This window comes from Leuciscus leuciscus (assembly GCF_965113295.1).
Source record: "Leuciscus leuciscus genome assembly, chromosome: 3".
In the NCBI taxonomy this organism is placed as follows: domain Eukaryota; kingdom Metazoa; phylum Chordata; class Actinopteri; order Cypriniformes; family Leuciscidae; genus Leuciscus; species Leuciscus leuciscus.
The window spans coordinates 50,152,062-50,167,061 of NC_138727.1; the positions used below are offsets into that span (position 1 = coordinate 50,152,062).

General features: G+C 38.1%; 3 protein-coding genes across 4 annotated transcripts in view; 1 reads left to right on the forward strand and 2 right to left on the reverse strand.

Annotated features, from left to right (window-relative positions):
• Positions 1 to 5,188: 5,188 nt before the first annotated feature.
• On the reverse strand, positions 5,189 to 8,540 carry pane1 (proliferation associated nuclear element). The gene is made up of 6 exons (XM_082164550.1): positions 8,264 to 8,540; positions 8,103 to 8,182; positions 7,313 to 7,411; positions 6,954 to 7,033; positions 6,152 to 6,243; positions 5,189 to 6,051 (listed from the first exon to the last, which is right to left on the reverse strand). The coding sequence occupies exons 1-6, from the start codon at positions 8,318 to 8,320 to the stop codon at positions 5,908 to 5,910; spliced, it is 552 nt and encodes a 183-aa protein (XP_082020676.1). The 5' UTR covers positions 8,321 to 8,540; the 3' UTR covers positions 5,189 to 5,907.
• Positions 8,541 to 9,227: 687 nt separating this feature from the next.
• The window catches only part of LOC309494263 (putative RNA-binding protein Luc7-like 1), a 7,779-nt gene continuing 2,006 nt past the window's right edge, over positions 9,228 to 15,000 (reverse strand). Inside the window, exons 4-10 of one of the 2 annotated variants that reach the window (XM_082163533.1) lie at positions 14,908 to 15,000; positions 12,845 to 12,988; positions 12,532 to 12,708; positions 12,289 to 12,455; positions 11,391 to 11,420; positions 11,169 to 11,306; positions 9,228 to 10,292 (exon numbers count right to left, since the gene is read on the reverse strand). The exon at positions 14,908 to 15,000 is cut by the window's right edge and continues 18 nt beyond it. In XM_082163533.1, coding sequence (XP_082019659.1) covers positions 10,073 to 10,292; positions 11,169 to 11,306; positions 11,391 to 11,420; positions 12,289 to 12,455; positions 12,532 to 12,708; positions 12,845 to 12,988; positions 14,908 to 15,000 — 969 coding nt within the window. In that variant the 3' untranslated portion in view covers positions 9,228 to 10,072. Of the gene's footprint in view, positions 10,320 to 11,168; positions 11,307 to 11,390; positions 11,421 to 12,288; positions 12,456 to 12,531; positions 12,709 to 12,844; positions 12,989 to 14,907 lie in introns of both variants that reach the window. The other variant, XM_082163532.1, reaches the window with a different exon arrangement.
• LOC309494699 (uncharacterized protein) lies at positions 13,176 to 14,901 on the forward strand (the record flags this gene model as incomplete). Its single annotated transcript, XM_082164113.1, has 3 exons — positions 13,176 to 13,181; positions 13,256 to 13,390; positions 13,689 to 14,901. The coding sequence occupies 3 exons, from the start codon at positions 13,176 to 13,178 to the stop codon at positions 14,523 to 14,525; spliced, it is 978 nt and encodes a 325-aa protein (XP_082020239.1). The 3' UTR covers positions 14,526 to 14,901.

A 15,000-nucleotide genomic window follows, 5' to 3' on the forward strand; every position in this document is an offset into this window, starting at 1 on the left:
AGGCGGATACACACGCACACACACGCGCACACACACGCACACACTATTGACACCATACTTAAAGCTCACAAAGAACTTGTGATTTGATAATGGCTGCATATGATGTCACAGCCAAACCTGAAAGCTCATAAATTCTCAGTCAAAACACAGAAATACTGAAATAATATGCAGAACGAGATTTTTTTTTGTAGAGCGGGGCTTGATTGTGCAAAACTCACTGTCACAATGCTAGAGTGTTAAAGTGGTTACTGTGCAGTTTTTCAGGGGTTCTGGATGTTTTTTTTTAGAAGTTGTGTTGTCTGAGGTGTTTTGAGTGGTTTAACTTTTAACATGTTGCTATGTGGTAGCTAGGGTGTTTCTACGCTGTTGCTTAAGTGTTCCAGGTGGTTGCCAGGACAGTGCTATGCGGTTGCTAGGTGCTCTGAGTGTCAAGTTTTTGTATAGAGTATTTTACTATATATCATAACTTTAACCTGTTGTTATGCCATTGCTATATGGTTGCTAGGGCGTTGCTATGCCGTAGGTGTTCTAAGTGTTTGATCATGCTCCTATGTCATTGCTAGAGTTTTCTGAGTAGGTGCTTGGTGCATTGAATAGTTTAACTTTTTAACTTGTTGTGATGTGGTTGCTAGGGTGTTGCTATGTTGTGGCTTAAGTGTTCTAGGTGGTTGCCAGGACAGTGTTATGCGGTTGCTAGGTGCTCTGAGTGTCAAGTTATTATATAGAGTATTTTACAATATATCACAACTTTAACCTGTTGTAATGCCATTGCTATGTGGTTGCTAGGGTGTTGCTATGCAGTTTCTGGGTGTTTTATTATGCTCCTATGTCATTGCTTGAGTTTTCTGGATAGTTTCTTGGTGTGTTGAGTGGTTTTACTTTTAACATGTTGTTGTGTGGTTGCTAGGGTGTTGCTATGCTGCGGCTAAAGTGTTCTAGCTGGTTGCCAGGACAGTGCTATGCTGCCATGGCTGGTTGCTAGCTGTGCTGAATTGTTTTAAAGAAGTTGCTATGTGTTTTTTGCAAGGTTACTGCCTCACAGTTCTCATGTGCTCAGGGTGTCAAGCCAATTCTTTTCCCGAACAGTGCTTTTCACAAAATATATATTGTTTCAAAGCAGCTTTACCCAAAATAACACAACTTTCCTCCCCAAGACACATAATATAAGCCATCATTCATGTCTGCAGCACAAACGAGTTAAACTTTAAAGTTTAACACTCAGCATGAGGGGATTGTTTGGATTGCTAACTATGAGCAGCACCAATAGTGATGCTTGATTTAGCAAACACACACTTTACCTGGCCATAAATAAAGGCAGGAATGTGTGTGAAAGTGGTACGTGCGGGCAGAAACGCATCCACTGCCGTCCTGCTCTGCCAATCTCTCAGCATGTGAACACACACACACACACACACACACACACACACACACACACTGCATTATTCAGTAACAGAATGTTGAGTGGGACAAAGGCAGTTCTCTGGAGAGACAGCTGCACTGTAGATGTGTTTGTGAGGGACTCAAATGGGCACCAACAGAGCAGATCATGGAACAATATCACACTAACCCACTGAGACTGAACTAAAGCACCATTTCAATGCATTGTGTGTGGTGTGTGTGACCTCAGACGTAGCTATAGCTGACCAATCATTTGGGAAAATACTTGACTAATAATTCCTTTTATATTTAAGGATAGAATACGTCTTTCTGGAAAGAAAGCCAAAATTTGACGATTGCTCTCAGACTGGAAAGGTTGTAGATTCAAGCACAGTTCGAAAGAACGGTTAAATGAAAGTGCGATGGGCTCTTCCTCTCGTGTGTCTGAGGGGTAAGAGGATATCGGGGCCGTGACCCTGTGCATGAAGTGGTCAGTGAAGAGATGGTCAAACGAGGTCAGTCACGAGGGAACGAACGGAAAGGTAGAGAGAGAGAGAGAGAGAGAGAGAGAGACGGTGCCACAGGTAAGATGCCAGAAAGCCTTTTTGTCATTTCTTCGCAAAGAGCGTCCAGTATTCAGGACTCGGGTTACTGATAGGATTGGTTTGCAACAGGTGAGGTTGTCATGGAAACGCAAAAGAGGAAAGGAGTTAGGGGGGAAAACAAGAGCATTTGGGATGAGGTTACTGTAGTGCAGAAATGGCCCTTATTCAGAGTAGACCAGGGTTATTACAGGTGACTATAAACATACATCTTTCTGTTACTGTCACCCCCCTTATTGAGCATAGACGTGAAAATGCACTATATCCAAACTTAAATGAATGCTTTGGAACACAACAGAGGTTGGTCTCTTAAAAGGTTATAGAAGTTTAGGTTTACCGCAAAACAAATGTACAGAAAAAAAAAAAAAAAAATTGTATCCAAAATATACATTTTACAAAATAACTTTACTATAAAATTGCTATAAAATCAAAGCCATATATCTAACAAAGGTGTGTTCCAAATTTTAAGTTGATATCACAAAAATTAAAGATTGTGTTTAGGCGTAATACCAAAAATAGCCACTGGGTGAAACCCATAATCCATTGAATTAAAAATGTTTAATGCTCAAATTAATACATTTCCAGGGCCGCGGGAAGTGGGGGTGCTGGGGGTGCTGCAGCACCCCCTGTTTTCACAGAATTATAAATGCAACGCATATGTTTGTTCATTAAAATATATACATTTTTAGCATTTAGTCATTTATTTGTAATAAACACTTTAAGTGGGCTATTTAAAAATTGTTATTTACATGTTAAATTATCTTTTTAAAACATAAGCGCAGAGTGTTACGTAATATTGTGTGTGTGTGTGTGTGTGTGTGTGTGTGTGTGTGTGTGTGTGTGTGTGTGTGTGTGTGTGTGTGTGTGTGTGTGTGTGTGTGTGTGTGTGTGTGTCGAAAGAATTTGTCCGCATTTAAAAAAAAAAAAAAAAAAAAAAAAACGTCAAAAACCCCACTGTCAGTGTTTTGTAAGGAACAGCCTCAGGCAAATATGTAAAATATAGCAGGAGACATTTTAATTGTTTACTAATAAAACAGTTATTTTTTATGTCAGTGTCGGCTAGACAGATGAAGTTGACGACTCGCGATCTTCGCAGCGCCAGAGAGAAATGCACATTTCATACGAATTACATAAGCAGCGCAGTCTGTTTTCTTTCGTTTTGAATTGTTCTGCTTAAAAGTAGACATTTCAAGCTATCTATATGTCTCAGGTCTGTGAGGCAATAGGCTACCTTATAGGCCCACGCTGAGTTTCATTATGAGACGAGCTCCAGGTTCGCCAGCGCCTCCGTATCCTGATTATTTATTTTCTAATAGCCTATATTTAGGCTACTTCTTATTAAATCCAGACAATTTGTTGATGAAACATCGATTAAAATTAAGATACAATTAATACAAAACGAAATTAAATTTAAAGACAGGCTTTGTGCTTTCAGTTTGAGGTCTCTGTGAAAGTTTTAAAACATTATTTTAGTGCCGCTTTAGAGCGCTCACGTCCGTAACGGAGAACTGTCGGTAACATTTTTTTATTTATTTTTTGTGAAATAAATTTTAAAAAAAATGCGACTTAGTCCAGTGCGACTTAGGCTATAGATGTTTTTTTCTTCCCCGTGGCGCATTTTGTGACTGATATGCGACAACGGAGCAATAAAATAAAAGGGACTCCGGAATAAAAGCAGAATCAGTCAAAAATGTAATGTGCAGGCAGGTGGTTTGAGTGTGTGCGCGTTTTTGGAGGAGTTTTATAGTCTTGATATTGTTTCTTATTCAAAAGTGGTGACGCCCCTGTGTATTTGAATGACAAAAATGTGATATTGCGAGTCATTGACACCTGCCGACCGGCAACGGTAGGCTACATTGTAAAATTAACTGCAATAGGTTATGATAGCCCTTATTTAATTAAAAACTGGGTCAATGACCCAACCAAATGGCCGGAGGTGTCGTTTCCAGACATATTTTGTGATCTGGTTGAATCTCCAAGACATCGCGGCAGCTGTAGCGGTAACATTAGCCTATAACTCAATCAACTTATGTTGCATACTATAACTCCATAAAACCTTGTCACTTACCAATTGTACGTATGCTTCACTCCAAACTATTAATCCTTTTGTAAAACGGTGATCACTTAAGAAGTTATAAAGTCCTCTAACTAACTCACAGACTGCTCTACTCCATAGGTTCACGGCTCGCGTCATGAGCCTTCAGCTGATAACGCTAATGTGAATGAGACATCCCTTATGAAAAACAACTATAGGAATCTTGTAGTATTTTGGGACAAAATATTATAGTAATCCTATAGGAATACTATAGTATTTTGGGACATATACTATAGAAGTACTATAGAGGTATTACAGAACATCACATAAGTATTATACACTACTATAGAAATCTTATAGGATTACTATAGTTCTTTTTCGTAAGGGATGTAGACAAAACTAGCCCACCACTGCCTAATACGAGTTTAACACCCACTACTATATCATACAGGGATCTACTCACACAGTAATATTAAAACATTGTCCTCATTTCCGGTTCTGTGTGTTTATTAGGAAGGATGTAGAACATCAATTAATAATTGGTTTGTTTATTGGCGGTACAGAAAACAACACAGCAACTCTTCGGCATGATTGCCCCGTGTATTTCAATGAGCGCCAAGGCAATGTTTTCCCCCACGGGCTAAATTCACATCACGTGACGGGGCGTTCCCGGACAACCGTCTGTATCTATATGAAATATGACTCCGCCCACTAGGGGGAGGAGCCCGCGAAAAGGATTTAAAGGACCGTTTCCATGGTAACGCAACATCTGATTTCTAAACAGTTTTCACAGGATGAATTTTGAGTTTAAGCTTTCGAATGATACCCAAGTTATGATGATTACTCAAATGTGATGATATTGTGAAAAAAAAAGAAAAAAAAAAAGAAGAGAGCTAGCGGGATGGTGAAGATGTTCACTGGAATAAATAAATGTTAACTAGAATAAAATATAAAAAAAACTTAAACTTATTTCATTTTAGCTAGTTATCAACAAAGCGTTTCTCATTTTCATTCAGTTTAACTTGAAGTACTAAAACTAAAATTAATAAAAAAAAATAGAAATTCAAAATACAATAACTAATAAAAATAAAATAAAAAATAATAATAAAAAGTACTAAAACTAACAAAGATTTTGCATATTTAACTAACTAAAATTTTTCAGATTTAATTACGCAAATCATTGTGTAACTTTTAGACGTCAAAATATTGGGAAAAATTCTGCAAGACATTCATGTCAATAAAAGTATCTTCATTAACATAATTATTGGATATCATAGTTTCAGGTCAAGAATAATATTGATTTGTATGTTCACTACCAGTCAAAAGTTTGGACTCATCTACTCTTTCTTTATTATTATTATCATTATTATTATTATTATCATCATCAGCTACAATTGAGAATAATATAATAAAACTAATCAAAACTATAAAATAACACAACATGGAATCCTGTAGTGCTAGAGAAAAAAAAAAAGAAAAAAAATCCCAAGTACACCCAAACTTTTTACTAGTAGTGTGTAAATATATGACAAACATGTATTTAACTGTAGCAGTAAAATAGTCAAAGTTAAATAGCACATTAGTCTTTTGGTTAAAATCTCAAATATTTTATTTATAAATATTGTAAAGGGATAATTGTTTAGGAGATAGCCAATAGCTGCCCAATGGCTCCCCCTGCTGGTCTGGAGGAAAAGTAAAAAGAGTGAATGTGAGTGAGCACACAGCAGACAGTGAGGTCACATGGGAAAGGTCAAGTTCACGGACTCCTCTGTTCAGATATTCCTCACACCGCCTGAACTACTGCAGTCCTGTGAGATTATCTGCAACACGTCTTTACTCAGCGGAAACTCAAAGTAGTGAACAGAGTCTTAATGCAGTTCATCTGGTCAGAGGTCAGTCCTCCTCGAGGTCAGAGGTCGCAGAGCAGCGGGTCAGAGAGGACAGGTAGAGGGCAGTCGTTGCTATGGGAGACATTCCCGCCGAAACCTTCAGGATGTTGAGGATCCGCATGGATGCTGCGATCACACCATCTGCAGTCTGACAGAGAGAGAGAGAGTTAGAGAGAGAGAGAGAGAGAGAGAGAGAGAGAGAGAGAGAGAGAGTGTGTGTGTGTGTGTGTGTGTGTGTGAACACTTACCCTGTGCTCAGCGCAGAGGACGGGACACTGATGTGAAGCAGCCAGTTTTCTCACGCTGACCAAACGCTCCTGAGTGTGAGAGCCACAGCGAGCTGCAAACACACACACACACACTGACCACAAACTCTTCTCACAATCATCAGAGACGATTAATACTTTTATTAATCAAGGATGCATTAAATTGATCAAAAGTGGCAGTAAAGACATTTATAATGTTACAGAAGATTCTTGAATCAGTTTCCACACGTATAAAGCAGCACAACTGTTTTTAACTCTGATAATAACCATAAATGTTTCTTGATCATCAAATCATCATATTAGAGTGATTTCTGAAGGATCATGTGCAGAGGAGGACCGTAACAAAGTACATTCACTTGAGAATGATTTTTTTCTGGAAACTTTTTACTTTAACTTCACAACATCTGAAATACAAATATTGTACTTTTTACTCCACTACATTTCTGTCAGGTCCTTGAGTAGGAAGGAGTAACGTTACGTCAGTCAGGGGACGATTTTGGATGGAAATGAAAGTCGGGTTGACGTCAGAAGAACTTGACGTCAACCCGATTTTTCAGTTTAAACGTTGGGTTTGGTCTTCTTAATGTGAATTTTGTCATTGTTTTGGTGCACACTAGCTTATAGATAACAGTAAGGCTAACATATTCATACTAAAAGCCAAATAACTTTAAATAGGGGACTATTAGAGGGAACAGCCATTTGGGTGTCCGAAACCATTGTGGACGTTATTGAGTGACTTATTCAATCTCACATTCAATCCCACTAAGGCTCTCATCAGACTCACCATCAGTGACCAGGAAACACACCTTCCCCAGGAAACAGTCTGAGTGCAGATGAGCGAGAGAGCTCTCCACTGACTGAAGACTAGAGAGAGAGAGAGTGAGAGAGAGAGGGAGAGAGGGAGAGAGAGAGGGAGAGAGGGAGAGAGAGAGGGAGAGAGGGAGAGAGAGAGGGAGAGAGGGAGAGAGAGAGAGAGAGAGAGAGGGAGAGAGGGAGAGAGGGAGAGAGAGAGGGAGAGAGAGAGAGAGAGAGAGAGAGAGAGAGAGAGAGAGAGAGAGAGAGAGAGAGAGAGAGAGAGTTCAACTTCTGTTTTATAATCTTTTTTATGCATTATTATTCTTAATTATAGAGAGATCAGTGTACCTGCGCTCGGACAGCAGACTGATTATGAAAACGATTAAATCAATACGCGGGCGAGTCTCCTTGTTCTCGATGGGCAGAGGGAGTTTTCTGGCCAGCCGCCTGAAACGCATCAGGAACATTTACACTCGCTTATGTACAGTACTGTCAAACACACACACACACACACACACACACACACACACACACACACACACACACACACACACACACACACACACACACACACACAGTTTATTCGCTTTATTCACTCAGAGTTATTAAATCAGTTGATATTTCACTGGTTTTGTCCATCCTTCTGTTAGACTGTCTCATAAATGAATTATGTACAATATCTGTCAGCTGTTAAATTTAACTACACAATTATATAAAACCAGTTTAGCTCAACCAATCACCAAGCAATGCTTCATTTAGTTCAGTCTGTGTGTGAAAAGGTCGCATTAGCAATTACAGAAAAAAACATGGTCAGCTCAAAGTGTCTGAATAATATTAGGGTATAATATGTCACAGCTTTATTTTGCTCTCCTCACTTACATAAATGAACTATAGTGTCCTGCTGCACACACCAGCAAAGACATATGAAAATATATATCTGGTGTCTGAATAATTTTAGTTTGAAAGTACATTAAAAATAGTCACATTATATTAACAATCTCAGTTTTCATTACAATAATAATCATAAGCCTATATACCATAAATTTAAGCAGAAATTGTAATTATTATTATTAATAAATGATAATATTCTACAATAAAAAAATAATTGTTTTTGATTATTTAGATATTTGTCACTCACACATTGACGTTGAACTCTTTCTCATACTGTACAATGGCGTCGGCTAGTTTGGACTGAAGCTCCTCTTCATTTTCAACCAACTATCATAAGAGACAGTAACGTTACATACTAGTCAAATGAAGAATAAACTGATCAACAGCATCAATGGCATTATTACTCACGAGGACAGTAGCGGTGTTCAGCTCGGGGACTTTACTGTACGGTCTCAGGAGCGACATGATGAGGAAGGCGCGTTTAGTTTATGAAATACGCGTTTACTTGTTTGTTTGTTTATCTAATAAAGACAGCGAGAGCTCGTGAGACGCTGCTTCCTGCTCGCTCGCGCTCATTTTCAAAGTTCACGCGCTTGACGTCACATAGACGCGACCCGCCACAGTGCGCGCGCTGCTGCCCTCGCGCGTACAGAAACCACCTCACATTCACAAATAATACGAAATTAATTATATTAATTAATAATATCCATTAATAAAATGCGTTATATCCTTTTTTAATACATTTTTTGAAATACTGTTTTTCTGTGGAACACTTTTTTTTTAACCAAAAAAGTTTGTTTTTACTAAGGGTCTAACACACACACACACACACACACACACACACACAAATATGTGTGTGTATATATATATATATATATATATATAAATAAATAAAACATTTTAAGTGGTTCAAATCCTTTCATCAAAGCTATACATTCATTCTGAATCTGAACCATACCCGGTCTTGTCTTAAGTAAGCTAGTTTGAGATTTGAGTATCTGATATCAGAGAGATTTATATATATATACATCTCTCATATCAGATCGGCCTACTGTAAAATGTGGTAACTTGTAACTGATTTAATCCTTAAGTTTAGTTGGTGTACCGATGTACTGAAGTTGATTCAGTGAAGGTAAATGCATTTTTGATTTTTTTTTTAAATAAATAAGAAAGGAATAAATCTAGATGTAATCACATGCAGCATATTTTAAGGGTAACAAGTGTAGTGGACTTTTTACACGCTCAACACTTGTCTTGCAATGTACAAACTGTAATTCCATGCAAATCTACTATTAATATTGACAATGATTTCAACAGAAGCAGAAAATCAACTCAAATGACATTCAAGAAGATGAAAAGCCCGAAACACACGTAAACAACGAAAGCAACAGATTTATTGTTTCATAGCATAATGACAAGGCAAGATGAAGTTTCAAGACAACGTCTCAACACCGCAAAACCAAAGAGTGATAAAAAGGGGAAAAGAGAAACTCTGAAAACATCCTGGTACCATGAGAAACAATGTAAGCCGAGCTATAAACGTGTGCGGTTATGTGTGAAAAGTTGGTCTAGTTTATGTGTGTGTGTGGGGGGGGGGGGGGGGGGGAACAAAAATAAAAATCACCAGGTTAAGATCTCAGTTCAGCTGAGTTTATATCCATGAAAAAATGAAATCAGAGGGGGGGGGAGGGGGGACATGAGAAAATAATATCCACATCAAAATAATTTCAGTCATTTAACGACCTTTAATTATTAAAAAGGGAAAAAATAACCAGTTTAAAATGCTGAGAAAAAGAAAAACCCTGTTCTCTTCAGTGTTGGTTTATATTCCTGCAGGCGTTTCCTTCATCCGCCTGCCCTTATTTCCCAAGATAAAAAATAAGCTACTTCTAAACACACTCTTTCCCCTCTACACTTCCATCAAATGTTCTTTTGGTTTTGCTGACTAGTTTGGAGCAACTAGATCACGGTGCGTAACTCTTGCTGTCTGAGGCGTTGTTTGTATCTCAAATAATGATGCTGGTCTCACACACACGCACACACACACACACACACACACACACATCTGCGACTGGCTTCCTCTCTGTAGCCGCCGAGCTTCTACTGATGTATGAGTAACCGGATGAAACGGTCACTCAGTTATTGACAGATCAGTGTGGGCGACTGCCGGCTACGGGACGCGACAGGGATCGTTGTAAAGTGTCTGATTCTCGTGTGCTAGATCTCTCCGGACTCTCTCTCCTCGGAGCTGGAACGCTGATCCCTCTCCAGAGACACGGATCGCTCCCGCTCTCCCGTTTGGCTGATGTCTGGGGAGGCCGGGGATCGCTCTCTCTCCGGGTCGCGGCGCCCGTTGTCCCGCCATCTCTCGTCTGCGGGGTTTTCCCGCCATCTCTCCTGAGGAACAGGCTGTTCCGGGTCTCTGGTGTGGGAAGACCTGGAGAAATCCAGGTCAGAGCCAGTACTTAAGAGTGCGACAGAGGAAACATTTTGTTAAATACTAGTTTGTTCTTTTATGTTTACAACACAAAGATTCATTTAATTGTGAAATAATTTCTAATTATTTAAATTCCACATATAAATTTATTTAAAATAGTTTCAGATCATTTTAAATGTGTGTTTAGAATTTAAACGATTTAGTCATTTATTTATTTAAATAAAATGTATATAAATTAGTACATTTTAAAATAATTTTAATTTTCATTATAAATTATAAATTACTTCAATTTCAATTCCAAATAATTAAAAAATGATTGAAGAGTTTCAGATATATTTAATTCCAAACATAAATAATTTTTTTTATTAAAATTAACTACTTTAAATAGTTTAAAATAAAGTTAAATAATATATATTTGGATTTAATAGTTTAAAAATAATTTTAAATAAAATTCCAATATAAATTATTTTATACATTTCAATAAAAATATAAAAATTATATTTAAAAATATATAATAAAATAAGTTAATTTAAAAATAATTTCAATTTTAAATATAAATAAGAATTGAAAAGTAATTTAGAATTATTGAAAATAGTTTCAAATTTTCATTCCAAATGTAAATCACTTAATTGAAAAAAAATAAGTAAAATTATGTTATATTTAAATTCCAAATATTATTTAATAATTTATAAATAATTTCCATTATTTAATAAAATGTAAATCATAATTATTTAAAATCGGTATCTTGTCATAATGCCGTTGTTTTCACACTGATTTTTACCACGTAACCACACATAACTGCCCTTGACTATCGTACACTCAGTGTTAATTGCTCAAATGTGATAGTTCCTCAATCCTCAAAAGTTGATCTGGTACCTCTTCCTTTTGCTCCTGTGCGAGTGGGAGCGAGAGCGATGGCGATCTTTGTGTCTGTGTTTCCTCTCCCGCTCTCGTTCCCGTTCTCCATCCTCACGGTGCCGACGAGAGCGATGGGAGGACGAGCTTCCTCCTTCCCTGAAAACCAGAGAGAAAGATGAGAAGATGCAGAAACGGGAGATTTCCTTGCAGATGTTACGAGAAACAAAAAACGCTCCTCACCGATATCGCTCGCCACTCCTGGATCTGGACCTAAAACGAGAGGGATAAAGTGATGATGGCAATTAAAGGGGGACAAATCATCATGATGGAGCACAATTAATATTGTATCGCTTCTTTAAATTACATTTTCACATAGATTCATTTCTGCGAGTCAGTGAGTTTGTTCAAAACACTGCTTCCACTATTTGGAGGCCGGATTATGAACACATCTGAGTAGGGTTTGGAATCAAAAAGTGATTCCATTTCAGGAATTGTATTCTATTAAAATAAAAATTTCGATTCCTTTGTAAGCAGTTCAATATGACTTTAAACAATTCAAGCGTGAGACGACTCGCTGTTTTCTGTGCTGCAGTGTGTAACAGTATACTGGATCCGTGCAGCTCTTAAAGTGACAGCAGCCTAATATTCCTGCTGCCCTCTCTATCACAACACTAATCAAACAACAAAAGACAGAGAAAATGCACTCGTTCTATATTATACTCACACTATATTTGTAATGTATATTTTATTTATAAAGTGCAGTGTTATTTTACATTTGATTAGTTTCTGTTCTTTGAATATGTGAAAATCTTAAAACAGTTTATTTCAATCGTATCTTTAAGTTGTATCTATTTGTTTCGATTGCTGATTTTTTATTTGTCGTTTTTTCTTTTCTTTAATAATGCTTGAAATTTATATTAATAAGGCTAGTTGTATTTTAATGATATTTTAAAACCACAGGCAAACACTCCTTGTCTTGTGTAAGTGTTCTTTAGCCTGTTGATTTTCGTTCATGATATTCAGCTACAATTAAATGTTTTGCAATAAGACTAAATGTGAATATCTACGTTTTTTTTTTTTACCTTATTGGAATCGATAAAATTCAAGTGATACCCGAACAAATGAAAGCGAATCACACCTCCTGCGATCTCTCTCTCTTTCCCGTTCTCTCTCCCGCTCCCTCTCGCGCTCCTTCTCGCGCTCCCGCTCTTTCTCCAGCTCCCACTCTCTGGCTCGCTCCTCTTCCCTGTCGCGCTCCTCTCTTCTCTTCGTGCGCATGCGCTCCTGTTTCTCCGTCACAGCTTTCTGGAAATCAGAGCAGTTCGTCAGTGAGATGATGATCGACACGGGGGGGATTGAGCTCCGTTTGCTGCCATCTTACCCGCAGTTTGTCGAGTTTCTCACGGATTTCGATGAAACCTAGATGAAGTTTCCCTCCAAAGTGGTCGGCGAGTCTGCGGTCGTTGTCGTGGAGGCCGAGGTAAGCGGAGCAAACCTCACACACTCGCAGCTTCTGCTGCTGGAAGCTGGAGGCCGGCATAGAGTTGCGGTATATGTCCTAAACACAAACACGCTGTTTAGATGAACACAATTAACTGTAATAATGCCGTTGCAAACATGAACACCTTTGATTTGTGATTTGAACCAGTTCCAGAGGACTACAGTGATGTTTCCAGCTGTGACCCCACACTGACCTCTGCCTCTTTCTTCAGGGTGCGTGTTTTCTCCACCTTCTCCAGCACCTGTTGAGCCTCCTCCACGTTCCCCTCGCCGCCCAGCTGCTCCGCACGTGCCAGCAGCTTCCCGATCTCCTCGTTCAGCTCGTGCACACGCTCCGCCTGCAATACACACACACACACGTCACACACTCGGAGCACAGCAAGAAGTCTTAAAGGAGGAGGAGTGAAAACAGGCTGGCTGATACTAAGGGTCAGAGAGGGAGGGAAATAACAAATAAAAACTTGAATAGTGTTATAAACTGATCTCAAGCTAAATAAAATAAAAACTATGAAAAGGCAAGATATTATGGAAGTCTGTTTCTACCATGGGATAAAAAAACATTATCTCATAACTTTTTTTCTTATAATTACAAGATTATATCTTAGAATTCCGAGTTTTTCTCTCACAATTCAGACTTTCGTTCTCAGAATTCCGAGTTTTTCTCTCACAATTCAGACTTTTGTTCTCAGAATTCCAAGTTTTCATCTCACAATTCAGACTTTTGTTCTCAGAATTCCGTGGTTTTACATCTCACAGTTCGGACTTTTGTTCTCAGAATTCCGAGTTTTTCTCTCACAATTCAGGCTTTTGTTCCCAGAATTCCGAGTTTTCATCTCACAATTCAGACTTTTGTTCTGAGAATTCAGAGTTTTCATCTCACAATTCAGACTTTTGTTCTGAGAATTCCGTGTTTTTAATCTCACAATTCTGACTTTTGTTCTCAGAATTCCGTGTTTTTAATCTCACAATTCAGACTTTTGTTCCCAGAATTCCGAGTTTACATCTCACAATTCTGACTTTTGTTCTCAGAATTTTGAGTTTTTATCTTGCAATTCAGACTTTTGTTCTCAGAATTCCGAGTTTACATCTCACAGTTCGGACTTTTGTTCTCAGAATTCCGAGTTTACATCTCACAGTTCGGACTTTTGTTCTCAGAATTCCGAGTTTACATCTCACAGTTCGGACTTTTGTTCTCAGAATTCCGAGTTTACATCTTGTAATTCAGACTTTTGTTCTCAGAATTTTGAGTTTTTATCTTGCAATTCAGACTTTTGTTCTAAGAATTTTGAGTTTTTATCTTGCAATTCAGACTTTTGTTCTCAGAATTCCGAGTTTACATCTCACAGTTCGGACTTTTGTTCTCAGAATTCCGAGTTTACATCTCAGAGTTCGGACTTTTGTTCTCAGAATTCCGAGTTTACATCTCACAGTTCGGACTTTTGTTCTCAGAATTCCGAGTTTACATCTTGTAATTCAGACTTTTGTTCTCAGAATTCCAAGTTTACATCTTGTAATTCAGACTTTTGTTCTCAGAATTCCGAGTTTTATCTTACAATTCAGACTTTTGTTCTCAGAATTCCAAGTTTACATCTCGTAATTCAGACTTTTGTTCTCAGAATTCAGAGTTTACATCTTGTAATTCAGACTTTTGTTCTCAGAATTCCAAGTTTACATCTCGTAATTCAGACTTTTGTTCTCAGAATTCCAAGTTTACATCTTGTTATTCAGACTTTTGTTCTCAGAATTCTGAGTTTTATCTTACAATTCAGACTTTTGTTCTCAGAATTCTGGAGTTTACATCTCACAGTTTGGACTTTTGTTCTCAGAATTCCGAGTTTTATCTTACAATTCAGACGTTTGTTCTCAGAGTTCTGAGTTTACATCTCGCAATTCAGACTTTTGTTCTCAGAATTGTTTTGCAATTATTTATTTTATTCAGTGGTGGAAACAAGCTTCCATAACATATGGTCCCTCTAAAAACAACCCAGACTGAGTTCCTCTGTTTGTATGCATTTCCTATTGAAACAGGAACTTGGAACAGGACACATCGAAGGGCTCATCCTCTTTTTTTTTTTACTCTCATAAAAAGACCATTTATATCACAGCTGTGGACCATGATTGACTACGTGCTAGTCTGTGGATAAAAAGCAGGTGTGTGAAACTTCAATATGAAAATGATCTGAAAGTGAAATTGCCGAGAAGCATTGATTCAGGGACTCCCCACTGTTGCAGTGAGATCATATCGTCAGCTCTTTACCTTGGCAGCCACTTCAGCACTGATTTCTTCCTGCGTTTCGGCCAGCCGTTTCTTGGCCAGTTCGGTTCTTCGGTCACAGTCTGCGATGAAGGA